Genomic DNA, 18239 nt, shown 5'->3' with positions numbered 1-18239 from the left:
GGTTTCTCCTATCTTTATTATTTAGTTTTAATCAACACCAGGTTCCACTTCATCCTTTGTGTTAATATTTTCTGAAAAGATTTTTTTTTAAGCTGTTAGTCTCCCCTTACAACTCTATAGTAGGCCCATGGACTCACTGGCTCACACCTGTAATCCCAACAGTTTAGGAGGCTAAGGTAGGAGGATTGCTTGAGGCCAGGAGTTTGAGACCAGCCTGGGCAATAGAGTGAGACCATGTTTCTACAAAAAAAAAAAAAAAATTAGCAGGCTTACTGGTGTGTGCCTGTAGTCCTAGCTACTCTGAAGGCTGAGATGGGAGGTTGGGCCCAGGATTTCAAGGTTACAATGAACTAAGATTGCACCACCAAGCCCTGGGCAACAGAGTAAACCTCTGTCTCTTTAAAAAAAAAAAAAAAAAAAACTATAGTAGATATTGAAAACTGCTCTGCAAGTATTTTACTTGTTTATGTTTTCTTTCTTTCTTTCTCTCACTGTCTCTGTCTGTCTCTTTATTTTCTTTCCTTCCTTTGTTTTTCTTTTTTGAGATGGGATCTTGCTCTGTCACCCAGGCTGGAGTGCAGTGGTATGATCGTGGCTCACTGCAGCCTCAGCCTACTCAACACTCAAGTGATCCTCCCACCTCAGCCTCCTGAGTAGCTGGAACCACAGGTGTGAGCCACCATGCCCAGCCTGTATTTTCTTAAAATATTTTGAATCAGTGTTTAAAATTGAGAAGTTTTACATGAAAATTCATATTTCTGGCTTGTCTCAAGAAATTGCCTAATGTAGTGACCCTGATCAGAAGTTGCTTTGTAGTTTCTCCTGTGTCTAGGTGATGATCTTTCCAATTCGTAAAACCTCCTCCACCCCCAAAATCCTCTTGTCTCTTCGTAACTGAGAAAGTTAGGTATGATATGGTAAGGTTGGAATACTGCACTTCTTAAACTGGCTCAATTTCAGCATTTCCTGTGTCTCCTTGACCATAAACATTTGTGTTTGTGACTGTTGCCCTGTAGTAGCTCCCTGTTATTAATTGCTACAGAGAAAATTTAGACTTAAGAATAGTTCTAGGTATTATGTATCTCACTTATTTTTCAGACACCAGGAGTACCACATGGGGTTTTATGTACTGACTACACTCATACTGAGGCAATGGGAATATTGGAACCAGAATTCTAGTTTGACTCCCAACACTGCCCTCTTTTCAGAACTTAATTCTCTTAAGCTGTCTTTTACCATATATGTTCCTTCTCCATCTCAGTAGACTTTTTCTTTGTAATCTTCAGCAAGTACTTTGTCTTCACTCTAAGCTAATCAGAAACTTCCTCACTCTTTCTAGGCCTAGCTGAACTTGTTTGTGCATCTGCTGTGCCCTTATTTCTTTTTGAAATCTTCCCCTCTTCTCCATGGTCCTTTCTTTCCCTTCTAAAAATGTACTTCAGATTTGAGAATCTCAGGAATTTTCAGGTTAACCTCACCCCACATTGAATTTTTCTTTACTCTGTGATTCTTATACAGTTAAATACTTAATAAATTACATTAACTTACTTTTGTTGGTTAGTGTTTTTCATTTGTATTTGTGCAACTAGATGGCACATGTTCACACACTCTTATGTATGTATAGTTTTTCCTTTTAATCTCCTATTCTTTCTGTTATCCCTGTGCATTTACTGTCAGTCAATATTGTTTTCACTTTGAATCATAAGTGCTCATCATTTTCCTTAATGAAACTTGAACTTGTTATTACTTTAGGGTAATATACAGTGTGGTATAATAGGAAAATTTTATCACAGCTTTGCTATCAATTAATTGAATGCCTACTTTTTACCCATTTTTGCCTATTTACCTTTTACCCTTTTACTACTTTACATACATGAAAGATTATCCTCACTTCATTTCTAATTTGTAGAACAGCTCTGCAAGATTGGCAGCATACCTATGTGCTCTTAGAGAGGTATGGAACTGGACTAAGAGTCCCAGAGTTAGCTTTTTGGTTTTATCTGTGTTACAGAACTTAGCCAGATCTCTTTAGGAGTCTTTCTGTAAAAGGAAGGAGTTGAATTGAATTATGTCTGGAAGGTTTTTTGATAATCTAACTGTAGATATATATAACTTGATTTGAGAGATAATGTTTAGTTTTGGTGCACTCGGGTTATTAGTTATCATTACATGTATTTTTAGTATTCTTTTACGTTAAAAGTGGAAGTGTTTTAGGAAAATTGAGATTCATTTTTGGTTTTAGATACAGTTCCAAAAAGAGTATGAGCTCTATTAATGTAATTCTTAAATATATAATCTATATACATAGTATTAATAATAGAAAATATTTGTTTCCTTTTGTGACCACATATATTGTGGAAAAATATAATTTTCAAACAAAAAATATGCAATTTACATTTAATATTGATCACCAGCCCTGGTTTTATAACTGATTCAGTAAAGGATCTCATATCTTATAAATTTTGTAAACTATTTTAAAATTTTAAACAATTTTAACCCAAAATGTTATTGTAGAAGGAATACAAGAATAATCAGGCTACCCGGTTATCACTTTTGTAGAATGGTTTGCATCTTGTACGATGCTAAAAGAAAAAAAAATACTAAGAGTTACGTTTCAGACTTCTTCCATGTGTCATTGTCCAAATTCCAGTCTGTGATAGATTGATTCATTTGTTTAACACATTCATATGGAGAGCCTATTGAGTGAAAAATTCTGTTCTGGATACCCAATAAATATTTGTTGAATATTCATCATATTAAATGATAATTCAATGATCATGGGCTTGGTACAGGTGCTTTTTCCTTATTTTACTTCATCCTGTCACTAGTCATGTGAGGTATAGTTCTGTCATCCTTCCGTATTTTACAGACAAGGAAACTTTGAAGTTCAGGGAATTTTCTGTTTTGCAATTAGTAACTGGTAGAGTTAGGAATACAGTCCTGTTCTATTTGACTTCAAGGTAGTATGTGTTAAAAAGCGATCCAGTGCAAAAACAGTATGAATTTCTTGTTTAAATTATTAGCTGTAATAATTTTATGTAATGTGAAGTTTTTTGTTTTTGTTTATGTTTCGTAAAATGGTTTTTAATATTAAAGTGAGCCCCTGTTTGGGCCAACATTTGAATTTTCTTGTTGGAGTTAAATTTCACCTCTCAGGAATGAAGTGTCTTTTCTTTTTCCATTATTGTTATATGGTTGTTAACATATACACACACACTCAAACACCTCAAATTATAAGTAAATGGAGATGGTTATGACTTTGATCTCACATTGTATAGATATTTATTTATTTATTTATTTATTTATTATTTTTTTGAGACACTGTCTTACTCTGTTGCCTAGATTGGAGTGCAGTGGTGTGATCTTAGCTTACTGCAGCCTCTGCCTCCTGGGCTCAAACCATCCTCCCACCACAGCCTCCCAAGTAGCTGGGCTACAGACACGCATCATCACGCTCGGCTAATTTTTATAGTTTTAGTGGAGATGGGATTTTGTCATGTTGGCCAGGCTGATCTCAAACTCCTGGCCCCAAGTGATCCACTTGCCTTGGCCTCCCAAAGTGCTGGGATTACAGGTGAGAGCCACTGCACCTGGCCAGTATAAATTATTTAAAACCTGGTTTCACTGCTTGTTGTTTGCATGACCTTGGATAAGTTATTTAATCCTGCTGTGCCTTCTCTATCAAATGGGCCTACTCTGTTTCATAGGACTGTTGCAAGGATTAAATGAGATAATTCAGTGGTTAGTGCATAATACTATCTAACATTTGTTAAGTGTTTACTATTGTCTTCTGCCTTTCAGAAGCTATCAGAACCAGAAGCCCATAGTGGCCAACCTTATAGATGTTGATAAATTCTTCTAGTGTTAACAGTACATCCAAGATGTATGAGAAGAATTTTAATTGTTCCTATTGATGAACGTTGCCTCATAATTAGACTTATGATTTTTATGTTGAGGACATTGATTTCTTACACAGTCATTTCTGTGATTAAGCTTAATATCTTTCCATTTGGCATGTTGCCTTCTCACTCTAGTCATTTTTTTCCCAAAAAGAATGTAATTTCTTTTTTCTTTAACTCTTGTTCATTACTATATCAGTTTTGGTTATTACATTATAGATAATAGATTGGCTTCAAATTATATACACATTTAATTATATGTGTCTATAAATAAACCAGGGAAATATTTTTCTTGATCTGTTTCTTTCTCCTTCCCTTGTTTAACTAGACTTAGTCCTCCGTTGATTCAGAGAAAGAAAAGCTATGTAGTAGTCCCCCATTATCTTCAGGGGCTGTGTTCCAAGACCCCCAGTGGATTCCTGAAGCCTCCGATAGTCCAAACCAGTCCATGACCTGTTAGGAACTGGGCTGCACAGCAGGAGGTGAGTGGCCAGCAAGTGGGCATTACCACCTGAGCTCTGCCTCCTGTCAGATCAGCCGCAGCATTCGATTCTCAAAGGAGCACGAACCCTATTGTGAACTGTGCATATTGAGGGATCTAGATTGTGCACTCTTTATGATGCCTGATCCCAAAACCATCCTCCCCACCCCCTGCCACTGTGGAAAAATGGTCTTCCACAAAACCAATCCCTGATGCCAAGAAGACTGGGGACTGCTGCTATACATGCGATGTGTTTTTGATCTGATAACCAAAACAGCTACTAAGGGACTAATAGGCAGGTAGCATGAACAGTGCGGGTATGTTGGACAAAGGAAGGATTCACATCCCATACCGAATGGAGCAGGACAGTCCAAGAATTCATCATGCTACTCAGAATGGTGCACAATTTAAAACTTATGAGTTGTTTATTTCTAGAATTCTCCATATAATATTTTCAGACCACAGTTGGCCATGGGTAACTGAAACCACAGAAAGTAAAGCTGTGGATAAGGGGGGACTACTGTATAGCTGTAATATCAAAAGAGAAACAAGGCAAATTTCCTTGCTTTTGAACATGCAGAATGATGATAGTGATAGTGATAGTAGGTGGCATATTATAGAAAGTGCTTACTCTGTGCCCTTTACTCTTTGAGTTGTTTATGTGTATTATTTTTTAATTTTCAATAATCCTCTGAGATGAGTACTGCTACCCACATTTATGGCTGAGGAAACAGACAAAAGGTGTCTAAAAAATAGACATTTGGTCACACACCTAGTACGACCACACTAAATGGTAGTGGTAATTTAAGGGATTACAGGAAGATAATTTTGACTATGAGATATTTTGGCCCTATGAACTGACTTTAGAACCTGTTCCCTTTGAATTCTACTTCCTCCTTGTCCCCTCCTCTATACATTTCTCTGAGAAAAATAATATTTAGTTTTGCTGTTTTTTTAACATTATTATAAGGAGATATCATGCTGCATGTATTCTTGTGAAACTGCTCAGTTATTTTTTATTGGATTCATGTGTAAAGAACTTAAAACAATTTCTTTACCTCACAACTCTTCATTTATGGAAACAATTGCTATTTGTAATTTTGAAAAATATAGTTTTTAATGGAGATGAGTTATAAGTAATTACTCTTTTACTCCCTCCCCTTCTTTAGTTATTGTAGCTTTAATAGACAGAATGGGAGATGCCAAAGACAAGGTTCGAGATGAAGCTCAGACTCTGATATTGAAGTTAATGGATCAAGTAGCACCACCTATGGTAAGCCTACATTTTAAAATTCAGATTTTGCTAATGGTAATCACAGGAAATCATTAAAGCCACAGCAAGCATGAACACTGAAATTTTAAGCAATGATTTGTTGCTAATACTGTTAAGAAGTTGATATTTAAGATACAGTGTCAATGTTTGACTTTCTGGTTTTTTGCTTCTGATTCTTATTTTGTACTCTTAATGCTTTTTTTAAAAAAGCTAACTAATAGATTTCAGTGATTTGACAGTATACGGATTATGTTATACTTTAGGATTTTTTGGTTTCTCTTTTTTGTAAATTATAAAATGTTTATTGAGAAAGCTTATTTTGAGAACACTGAATGCTATATTGTTCATTTCTGCAACTCCTACAGAGACCAGAAGAAAATTTTTTCACAGGTGATTACTTTGTTTTCCCAAATATTTTATATTTCAGAACTAATTTTTTTTTTTTTTTAAATATTGTGGTGGGTATCCTTCCACTCTTGTTTATTCATTTACATTTTAGGTTGTTTTTGGCTTTCTGTGATTACAAACAGTACCATAAGGGGCATCCCTTGTACTTCTATCTTTGAACATAAATATAGGTATTTATATGGAATAGCATTCCTGAGGTAGTATTGGTGAGTCAGGTTACTCACATTTAAGATTTTTTTTTTTTTTGTAATTTCTTAAGCCACCTTCTTGAAAGTTTGGTAGGGAGAGAGAAATATATTAATAGAACTGAATACAGACTACAGAAAGAATACTGAGTACAGAAAGAGGAGGGCTGTGTATGTTGTATATTTGAATTTAGTTAAAGGGTAAAGGTGGTGTTTCCAAATGTGGAGAAAGGATTGATTGGTACAGTTGGCTTTACGTTTGTAAAAATAAAGTTGGATTTCTTGTTACGCCCAAAATAATTGGTTTAGATTATTTGTATAGGTTTATCTATGCTTTTTCTAACAGAAAAGTGTGGTAGGTAGCTATAAAATGAATTGCCCAAATACGTCTCTGAATTTGGATCCAGCATTAAAAGGAAGAAAGTCTGAATTATAAAATGTCCACAAAAAAAAAGCCTGTTCCATGTGAGTCTATATTCGTTGCTAGGCAATGTTGGACCACTTAAATACTTACTGGACTGCTGGACTTATAATGGCAGCATTGTTATTGAAGGTTTCTTAATTATAGAAGAAATCCTGTGTCCTTGGAAATTCTAAGGTTTTCAGTTGTTGGACATGGTTCTTCTGAGAATAATCAAAATCTAAAGTGAAATATATATAAGTACTAAAATGTGATTAAGGTAATAAAAATGGGTGAGAGCAATTGTGTAATTTGGCTTAGAAAAACTTGTAAGTAGTGGAGAAATGAACAACAGTCTGATGAAAACATTCAGTTACCGATAAGGTTGGTAGTAAGATTGGGAAGAAATAAAACATTATAACATGAATAATTTAGTTTTTTGTTATACGTTTTTACTTTTCTTTCAAATAGTACATTTGGGAGCAGTTGGCTTCTGGTTTTAAACACAAGAATTTTCGATCTCGAGAAGGCGTGTGTCTGTGTCTTATTGAAACCTTAAACATGTAAGTTTTATGATTACTGAAAATAACTGTCTTGTTTTTTATTTCTCTAAAAAAACCTCAGTTCACAAAGTCAAGGAAAGCTATGGTAATAACACATTTAAAATTATTAAAGCATATAACTTCATTTGATACCTTTACTGTTCATTTTTTGTGTATGTTATCTTTCATGTTCTTAATTTTTCAGTTATGTCAGTAATAAGTGTTTCTCTTTTTTTCTTTAGTATGTTAATAGTAGCCACCCAAAACAGATGGTCATGGAACTGATATGCTGATAACTTAGTATCTATTTCTGTTCTGGATTGAATTTGGAATTGCTTTTAATTCAATGATATTTCACATATTATAGTCATTTCCCATCCCCACCCTACCCCTAGAGCAGTGTGGGTGGGTACCAGAATCATAGACCAAGCAAAACTTTCCCAGGTAACTGGACAGTGAGGCTGGTAGCTGTGTGTAGAGTTCTGGCTGCCGTAGTTGCCACAGAACTATGACTCTGATCTGAAAAAATGCTAGGACTTTTGTTCTTGCTGTGGATTATTTTTTTAGGTTCTGTGCAATGTCATAGGTCATATGTAGTAGCTTTCAGCTTTTCCTATAGTGCTACTTCCTTTTCTTAACTATATTTTCACTTATTTTCTTTTATTACTTTATAGTCCTTTCTGCCCTCTAGAGCCTATAAGTGTACTCAGTCTGCACAGCTCTTTGTGCTGGGTTTTGGCTCTCCTGCCATAAGCATAAAGATCTTTTAATTTACTTATTTCATTGGAATGCATTTATTTGAGACCAGAGTCTAAAAAAATCACAATTTTAAAAGTGAAAACTCTGATTTTCTTAAGTTATTCATAGGTTGCTAGGTTTAAGAGTGCCATTGTTGAACATTTTAATCTATTAGAGTATGTGTTGTCTTCACTGTCAGTTGTGATTATTCAGGTTTGCATACTACGTTGCTTAGAATTATTTTTTGCTACATTGCTTAGAATTATTTTTTGCTTATGTCTCATATCCTTCATGTTTTAATGATGTGTGCCCATCCTGTCCACTATATTTGTTATATTGCTACAAACAAGAAGGTATAAGGATATTTTGTTTACTGTTTATTAAAAACAAATTTTCTTTATTTTTTTCTCAAATTACATTTAGTTTTGGGGCTCAGCCACTAGTCATCAGCAAATTGATACCACATTTGTGTATCCTGTTTGGAGACTCCAACAGTCAGGTAAAATTTTATTTACATTCAAGCATTGACTGATTTTTTGGCTACCATTTCTTTTCTAGTCCTCTTATTCTATTTTTAAAAAAGAAGAGAGAGGGTGGAGGGGGATGCTGAAATCAAGATTTTACCTCATTAAAAAAAATCCATCAAAGTTAGTTTTTAAAAACATTATATTCATGAAAGTTGCTTATGTTTGTCAGTTGTTTGGCTAGTAGTAAGGACAGATGGGACTTAATGGTTAGTTCTTGAGTGTGAGAGACTGAGTAACAAAGAGCTTAGATTCCCTGCTACAGTCTACCTGTATGTTAATTGTGGGCACAGATTGTCAGCTTCCTTTGGTTATTGCTGAAATTGGCTGCATAACATTTTGCAATTGTAAGAACCCTACTTAACAGAGAGGATTTATATCAGTGGTATATCAGTTATTAGAAACTTTTTTATCTGAACTGTCTATACCAGCGGCCCCCAACCTTTTTGGCACCAGGGACAGTTTTTCCATGGGCGGGGTAGGGATGGTTTTGGGATGAAACTGTTCTACCTCAGATCATCAGGTATTAGTTAGATTCTCATAAGGAGTATGCGACCTAGATCCCCTCACATGCACAGTTCAAAATAGGGTTTGTGCTTCTATGAGAATCTAATGCTGCCACCGATCTGACAGGAGGTAGAGTTCAGGCGGTAAAGCTTGCTTCCCTGCCGCTCACCTCCTGTTGTGGTCCTTGAACAGGCTACGAACCCATATGAGTCCATGGCCTGGGGCTTGGGGATCCCTGGTCTATACTATAGGTATAATACAGGGATGTGTTCTGGTTCATGTCCCTCATGGTGAACTTGAATCTTGACTGTAACCTTTTGGCTCAGCTTGGCGATTTGGAGTGACCTCAGGAAAGATTTTCCCTTCTTTTAGATCCTACCTGCTCTGAAGACGTTTGCAGAGAATTCTACTGTCTCTTCAGTTGCTATTTCACAATGAGCTGTGCAAGGGAACTAGAGCTACCTTTCAAATTCCTGTATTCAGACCACATTCTTTTTTTTTCCTTTTATTATAGCAAATATAATATAAAATTTACCATTCTAACCATTTTTAAGTGTAAGTTCAGTGGCATTACGTACATTCACATTGTTTTGCAACACCCATCACCACCATCTAGCTCCAGAACTTCTTCATCTTCCCAGACTGAAACCCTGTACCCATGAAACAGCAACTCCCCAGTCCCTGGCAGTCCCCCGTCACACCCCCGGCGCCCCCTCCCCTTCCCCAGCTCCTGGCAACCACTATTCTCCTTTCTGTCTTTGTGAATTTGACTGTTCTGTGTACCTCGTAGAAGTAGAATGATAGAATATTTGTTCTTTTGTGTCTGGCTTGTTTATTTAGCATAATGTCTTCAAGGTACGTCCGTCTTGTAGCATGTATCAGAATTTCCTTCCCTTCTTTTTTAGGCTGAATAATATTCCATCGTGTGTATATAGCACATTTGGTTTATCCATTTATCTGTGGATGGACATTTTGGTTGTTTCCACATTTGGCTGTTGTGAATAATGCTGCTGTGAATATTAGTGTAAAAAGTATCTGTTTGAGTTCAGGCCACATTCTTGAAATGCAGTCTTAATACAGGAAAATACATTAACCATGATCATAATTTGTATTAATATAATTATTGGCAGTTGTTTACATAATCTTACTACAGATAGGATTTTTTTTTTTTTTTTTTCTGAGACGGAGTTTCGCTCTTGTTGCCCAAGCTGGAGTGCAATGGCGTGATCCTGGCTCACTGCAACCTCCACCTCCCTGGTTCAAGCGATTCTCCTGCCTCGGCCTCTCAAGTAGCTGGGATTACAGGCACGTGCCACCACGCTGGGCTAATTTTTTGTGTTTTTAGTAGAAATGGGGTTTCACCGTGGTAGCCAGGCTGGTCTCAAACTCCTGACCTCAGGTGAACCGCCAGCCTTGGTCTCCCAACGTGCTGCGATTACAGGCATGAGCCACCGTGCCGGGCCTACAAATAGATTTATTATTTTATTTATTTATTTATTTATTTATTTATTTATTTATTTTGAGATGGAGTCTTGCTCTGTCGCCCAGCCTGGAGGGCAGTGGCACGATCTTGGCTCACTGCAACCTCCACCTCCCTGGTTCAAGCAATTCCCCTGCCTCAGCCTCCTGAGTAGCTGGGATTACAGGCGCATGCCACCATGCCCAGCTAATGTTTTTGTATTTTTCGTAGAGGCGGGGTTTCACCATGTTGGCCAGACTGGTCTCAAACTCCTGACATCAGGCAATCCACCCTCCTTGGCCTCCCAAAGTGCTGGGATTACAGGCATGAGCCACCGTGCCCGGCCACAAATAGATTTTTTAAAAGCTTAATAAGTAACTTATTGACAAGTTTCTCAAATTTCTGTAAAATCATCTTTTAGTAGTTTTTTCTAGAAGTATCTTGGCAGGCCCTCTTGTTTTTTTACTGATGACAAGCCATATATGCAGGGGCATTAAAATCCACTTAGAGCTTCAAGTTGGTCTGTTAGTGTAATGTTACCTTGAGATGAAGTATTTTATTGTATCATATATAAGTTTATTAAAAAGTTCTGAATTCTTTGACAGGTGAGAGATGCTGCAATATTGGCTATAGTGGAGATTTATAGACATGTGGGAGAAAAAGTGAGGATGGATCTTTATAAGAGAGGAATTCCCCCTGCTAGGTAAGTCTTGCTAAATTTGGTTCTTTTTTTTTTTTCACCACTAGTTTTAAAAGTTTTCATTTTATTTGTGTATTTCAATGTATTTTTTATTTATTTATTTATTTATTTTTTTGAGATGGAGTCTTGCTCTTGTTGCCCAGGCTGGAGTGCAATGGCGCGATCTTGGCTCACCACAACCTCTGACTCCTGGGTTCAAGTGATTCTTCTGCCTCAGCCTCCCGAGTAGCTGGGATTAGAGGCGCTTGCCACCATGCCCAGCTAATTTTTTGTATTTTTAGTAGAGACGGGGTTTTTCCATGTTGGTCAGGCTGGTCTCAAACTCTCAACCTCAGGTGATCCACCCACCTCAGCCTCCCCAAGTGCTGGGATTACAGGCATGAGTCACTGCACCTGGCCTATTTTAATTTTTTTTTTCTTTTGAGACAGAGTCTTGCTCAGGCTGGAGTGCAGTAGCACAATCTTGGCTCACTGCAACCTCTGCATCCTGGGCTCAAGTGATTCCCCTATCTCAGCCTCCCAAGTAGCTGGGACTACAGGCATACGCCACCACACCTGGCTGATTTTTGCATTTTTAGTTGAGATGGTTTCATCATGTTGACCAGGTTGGTCTCGAACTCCTGACCTCAAGTGATCTGCCCACCTCAGCTCCCTAAAGTGCTGGGATTAGGTGAGAGCCACCGTACCCAGCCTGTGTATTTAAATAGGTTCAAATTTTTGAAATTTTTTTTGTTTTGTTTGTTTTTGAGACAGGGTCTGGCCCTGTTGCCTAGGCTGCAGTGCAGTGTTACGATCTCGGCTTACTGCAACCTCCACCTCCCGGGCTGAAGCCATCCTCTCACCTCAGCTTCCCAAGTAGCTGGGACAACAGACGTGTGCCACCACGCTTGGCTACTTTTTGTATTTTTTGTAGAGATAGGGTTTCACCATGTTGCCCAGGCTGGTCTTGAACTCCGGAGCTCAAGCAGTCCTCCTGCCTCAGTCTCTCTGGAATTATGGGCGTGAACCACTGCAGTCAGCTGAAATGTTTTAAAATTCAAAAGATACAAAAGGATATATATGTTGTCACCATTTAAAAAGTTCTTAAGGTCCTGTAATATTTTTTGTCATTGTTTCATTATATATTCATTTATTATTTAGTATGTAATTATGTACCATTATCAAGTAATCATCCTTTGATACCAGGTGGTAATAGTCATTATTTGGGAGATGCTTGAGCAAGGATTTACTAAAAATATTAATTAATTCATCAAGTAAATCCTTTAAAAGTATGTACTGTTGAAAGGTACCATACAATTTATTGGGTAACAGAAACTGTATGAGAATCAGTTTTTTAAAAGCTTAATAAGTAACCAATTGTAGGGTTCTTACAATTGCAAAATGTTATACAGCCTATTTCAGCAATAACCAAAGGAAGCTGACAATCTGTGCCCACAATTAACATACAGGTAGACTGTAGCAGGGAATCTAAGCTCTTTGTTACTCAGTCTCTCACACTCAAGAACTAACCATTAAGTCCCATCTATCCTTACTTCTAGCCAAACAACTGACAGTTTGTTTTTGTTTTTTAAATTAGTCACTACTCTTAAAACCTGTTCAACTAAAAAGGAAATCAAGAATATATGAGTAGTGTGGCATTAGTCAGATCACTAAAGATCCTGCTGATAATCTTCTAGTGTATCAGAAAATATTTTTCAATGGCTTTTTTTCTTTACTGCTTCTCAGTTTATATACTTTTATTAAGGGTATTTGTATTAAAGTATTTCTTTTTCTTCATAATGAAATTTTGAGGGCATTCACTAAAGGAATTTTTTAAAACTTTTTATTAGGATATTTAGCATTTCAAACAAATACTCAAGTAGGTGGAATAAAATACTTGGTTTAAACAATTATCAGTGTGTATCCAGTTTTTTGTGTTACACCCTAGACTACTTACCCTCGTGCTGTATTATGTTGAAGCAAGTCCAAGTTATAACATTTCACTTGTAAATATTTCAATGTATTTTTAAAAGAAAAAAATTTTTGTCAGTCACAATACCATCATCACACTCCATAAAGTTTTTTTTTCATGTAATTCTATAATATCAAATATGTAGTTAGGGTTCAAATTTCCAGTTGTTTCATAAATATCATAAGTGTGTGTCTTAATCTGTTTTGTGTTGCTGTAAAGGAATATCTAAGGCTGGGTAATTTATAAAGAAAAGACATTTATTTGGCTCATGATTCAGGGGCTATACAAGAAGCATTGTGCCAGCATTTGCTAGGCTTCTGGTGAGGGCCTCTCACAGCTTCTACTCACAGTGGAAAGTGATGAGGAGGTGGTGTTTGCAGAGATCACCTGGCCAGAGAGGAAGCTAGAGAACAAGAGTCAGGCTCTTTTTAACTACCAGCTCTCCTAGGAACTAACCTAGGAAGAACTCATTCACTCTTCCCTGCCCCAGGGAGGACAGGACATTAATCTATTCATGAAGGATCCACACCCATGACCCAAACACCTCCCATTAGGTCTCACCTCCAACGTTAGAGATCAGATTTCAGCTTGAGGCTTGGAGGGATCAAATTCAAACCATAGTAGTATGTATGTGCTTTTAACAGTTTGTTGAACCAGGGTCCAAATAAAGTCTATATGTTATATTATGTTTTGTTAAGTCTTTTAAAACCTTTATGTACTCCAACACTCTTTTATCCTTGTGTTTTATTTGTTGAATAAGCTGACAGTTTATTCTGTGAAGTTTCCCCCATTCTGGAGTTTGCCAATTCTTTTCCTGTGGTATATAGTTTAACATGTTATTTTCTCTTCATATCCTGTAATTGTATAGTTAAATCTAGAGATTTCAACAGATATTTGGTGGGGTGATGTCAGGAAGAGCAAGGCGACTTTACGAGTGGTGATGTGTTCTAGTATGATGTGTTTCATTATATTTGATTGTCTCTCTTAGCAGCAGTTGTTTGCCAATACCAATTATTTGCTGGTAATAAGATTGTCTCAGAAATAAGCTTTTTGTTGACTTGATCATCTATTCATTTTCTACTTCCAGGGCTAACAAGAATTCCATTTGAGTAAATTCTACATCATTTTATGGATGAAAGAAAGAAGTGATGTTAACATATGTATTTGTGTGTGTGTGTGTATGTATACATTATATCTTTTCTAAATTTATATTGAAATTACTTTATTCTTTTTTTTTTTTTTTGAGATGGAGTCTCGCTCTGTCACCCAGGCTGGAGTGCAGTGGTGCGATCTCGGCTCACTGCAACCTTCGCCTCCCGGGTTCAAGCAATTCTCCTGCCTCAGCCTCCTGAATAGCTGGGATTACAGGCACATGCCACCATGCCCAGCTAATTTTTGTATTTTTAGTAGAGACGGGGTTTCGCCATGTTGGTCAGGCTGTTCTCAAACTCCTGACCTCGTGATCCGCCTGCCTCGGCCTCCCAAAGTGCTGGGATTACAGGTGTGAGCCACTGCACCTAGCTTTATTATTGTTAAATAGATTTTAATTTAATTTTTTTGAGACAAGGTCTTACTCCTGCCCAGGCTGGAATGCAGTGGCGTGACCACGGTTCACTGCAGCCTCAACCTCTTGGCCCCAAGCAATCCTCCCACTTCAGCCTCCTGAGTAGCTGGGACTACAGATGCACACCACAACACCTGGCTAATTTTTAAAATTTTTTTGTAGAGACAGGGTCTCCCTATGTTGTCCAGGCTGGTCTTTAACTTCTGGGCTCAAGCAGTTCTCCTGCCTCAGCCTCCCAAAGTTCTGGGATTATAGGCATGAACCACCATGCCTGGCTAGACTTTATTTTTAGAGCACTTTTAGGTTCACGGTAAAATTAAGTGAAGGTACAGAGATTTCCCATATACTCTGTCCCTATACATGCCTAGCCTCTCCCATTATCAATATTCCTCAACAGAGTGGTACATTTGTTATAATTGATGAACCTACATTGACATATCATTATTACCCAAAGATTATAGTTTGCACTAGGGGTGACCCTTGGTGTTATATATTTCATGGGTTTGGACAGATGTGCAATGACATGTGTCCGCTATTGTGGTATCATACAGAATAGTTTTACTGCCTTAAAAGTCCGTAATGTTTCATCTGTTTATCCCTCCCTCTGGCCTAATCCTTGGCAACATTCATCTTTTTACTGTCTCCATATAGTTACATTCATACAATATGTAGCTTTTTCAAATTGGCTTCTTTCACTTCATAATACATATTTTAAGTTTTCTCCATGACTTTTCATGGCTTGATAGCTCATTTCTTTTTAGGGTTGAAAACTTTTCCATTATCTGGAAGTACCACAGTTTTTCCATTCTACTGTGGGACATCTAATTTGCTTCCAAGTTTTGGCAATTATGAACAAAACTGCTAAAAATGTGAGTTTGCAGGCTTTGTGTGGACATACATTTTTGTCTCCTTTGGGTAAATACCAAAGAATGCAATCACTGTGTTGCATGGTAAGAGTATGTTTAATTTTGTAAGAAGTTGCCAGACTGTCTTCCAAAGTGCTTGTACCATTTTGTATTCCCACCAGCAGTGAAGGAGAGTTCCTATTGCTTCACATTCTCACCAGTATTTGATCTTGTCAGTGTTTTGGGTTTTGGCCATTTTAGCAGGTATTTAGTGGTATCATGTTTTAATTTTGCATTTCCCTGATGACCTATGATTTGGAGTACCTTTTTGTATGCTTGTTTGCCATCTGTATATCTTCTCTGGTGAGATGTTTGTTCAGATCTTTTGCCCTTATTTAAAATGGATTGTTAACTTTCTTATTGTTGAGTTTTAAGAGTTCTTTTTTTTATTTTGGGAAGCAGTCCTTTAACAGATGTGTCTTTTGCAAATATTTTCTCCCACTCTGTGGCTTGTCTTCTCATTCTCTTGATGGTGTCTTTCAAAGAGAAGAAAGTTTTAATTTTAATGAAGTTCAACTTATCAGTTATTTCTTTCATGGTTCATGCTTTTGGTGTTGTTTTAAAAAGTCATCACCAAACCAAAGGTCAATTAGATTTTCTCCTATGTTATCTTCTAATAGTTTCATAGTTTTGCTTTTTATATTTAGTTCTGTGATCCATTTGAATTAATTTTTGGGAAGGATGTAGGTCTGTATCTAGATTCATGTTTTTGTTTGTGAATGTCCAGTTGACCTAGCACAGTTTTTTGAAGAAACTATCTTTTATTCTTTATATTGACTTTGTCCCTTTTCCAAAGATCACTTTTATCATATTTATGTGGTTCTCTTTCTGTTCCATTGATCCATTTGTCTGTTCTTTCACTAATACTACACTGCCCATAGTTTTGTAAGTTAGGTAGTGTCAATCTTCCAAATTTGTTCTTTTCCTTTAATAATGTGTTAGCTATTCTAGATCTTTTGCCTCTCCCTATAAATTTTAAAATTGTTTTGTTGTTATCCACAAAATAACTTGGCTGGAATATTGATTGGAATTGCGTTGAATCCATAGATCAAGTTGGGAAGAACTGACATCTTGAAAATACCGAGCCTTCCTATCCATGAATGTGGAATATGTCTCAATTTATTTCTTATTTTTTGGTTTCTTGCATCAGAGCTTTGTACTTTTCCTCGTAAAGTCTTACACTTATTTCGTTAGATTTATACCTTTATGTAGATCTGAGTTTTTGACCTGTATCATTTTCCTTCTCTCTAAAGAACTCCTTTTTAACATTTCTTGCACTACTGGCAACAAATTCCTTCAATCTTTTTTCGAGAAAGTCTTTATTTCTTCTTTACTTTTCAAGGATAATTTTACTGGGTATAGAATTCTAGATTGGTAGAAAAGAAAACTAAAAAGAATTGTAGATTAGTGTGTTTTTTCTGTCAACACTTTAAATATTTCACTTCACTTTCTTCTTGCTTGAACAAAGAGAAGTGGGATGTAGTTTTTATCTTTGCTCCTCTATAGGCAGTGTTTTTTTCCCCCTCTGGTTACTTTGAGAATATTTTTCTTTATTTTTGATTTACTATAGTTTGAATATGATATGTGTAAGTGTAGTTCTTTTGTCATTTGTTCTGCTTGGTGTTCTCTGAGCTTCCTGGATCTGCGGTTTGGTATCTGGCATTAATTTGGGAAATTCTCCATGATTATTGTTTCAAATACTTTTTTTCAAATATTCTTTCTGTTCTTTCTTGTTCTATTATCCCCATTAACATGTATGTTACATCTTTTATAGATGTCCCACAGTTCTTGGATAGTCTCTTCTGTTTTGTTTTCCAATCTCTTTTTTCTTTGCTTTTTCAGTTTTGGAGAATTCTATTGAGATTTCCTCAAGCTCAGAGATACATCAGTGTGCAGTCTAGTAATAAGCCCAATAAGGACATTCTTTAATTTTATTAAGTTTTTCATCTCCAGCTTTTTTTTTTTTTTGGTACTTTGTTAGAATTTCTTTCTCTCTTCTTACCTATCTACTTTTTTTTTTTCCTTTTTGGCATGCTATCTGCCTCATTCTTTGGAGCCCTTAGCTATTAATCATAGTTTTTGTTTTTAAACTTAAGATAAATTTTTTATTTTATAAAATAGGAATAATTTTTTTTTTCAGGCAGCAAGCCCCACGTGTGTTAGACATTTTTTTTTATTTTTTATTTTTTATTATTATTATACTTTAAGTTTTAGGGTACATGTGCACTGTGCAGGTTAGTATACATGTGACATGCTGGTGTGCTGCACCCACTAACTCGTCATCTAGCATTAGGTATATCTCCCAATGCTATCCCTCCCCCCTCCCCCCACCCCACAACAGTCCCCAGAGTGTGATGTTCCCCTTCCTGTGTCCATGTGTTCTCATCGTTCAATTCCCATCTATGAGTGAGAATATGCGGTGTTTGGTTTTTTGTTCTTGTGATAGTTTACTGAGAATGATGATTTCCAACTTCATCCATGTCCCTACAAAGGACATGAACTCATCATTTTTTATGGCTACATAGTATTCCATGGTGTATATGTGCCACATTTTCTTAATCCAGTCTATCATCATTGGACATTTGGGTTGGTTCCAAGTCTTTGCTATTGTGAATAGTGCCGCAATAAACATAAATGTGCATGTGTCTTTATAGCAGCATGATTTATAGTCCTTTGGGTATATACCCAGTAATGGGATGGCTG

At 36.6% G+C, this 18239-nt stretch overlaps 1 protein-coding gene across 27 annotated transcripts in view; it reads left to right on the top strand.

Annotated features, from left to right (window-relative positions):
- Nucleotides 1-18239, top strand: part of CLASP2 (cytoplasmic linker associated protein 2) — a 221943-nt gene that overhangs the window by 22731 nt on the left and 180973 nt on the right. For all 27 annotated transcript variants that reach the window (XM_063602234.1, XM_055109628.2, XM_034956067.4 and 24 more), the window contains exons 3-6: nucleotides 5550-5653; nucleotides 7118-7209; nucleotides 8350-8425; nucleotides 11022-11119. In XM_063602234.1, coding sequence (XP_063458304.1) covers nucleotides 5550-5653; nucleotides 7118-7209; nucleotides 8350-8425; nucleotides 11022-11119 — 370 coding nt within the window. The remainder of the gene's footprint in view (nucleotides 1-5549; nucleotides 5654-7117; nucleotides 7210-8349; nucleotides 8426-11021; nucleotides 11120-18239) is intronic.

Source organism: Pan paniscus, chromosome 2 (genome assembly GCF_029289425.2).
Source record: "Pan paniscus chromosome 2, NHGRI_mPanPan1-v2.0_pri, whole genome shotgun sequence".
In the NCBI taxonomy this organism is placed as follows: domain Eukaryota; kingdom Metazoa; phylum Chordata; class Mammalia; order Primates; family Hominidae; genus Pan; species Pan paniscus.
This window is presented reverse-complemented; position numbering and strand designations above follow the sequence as displayed.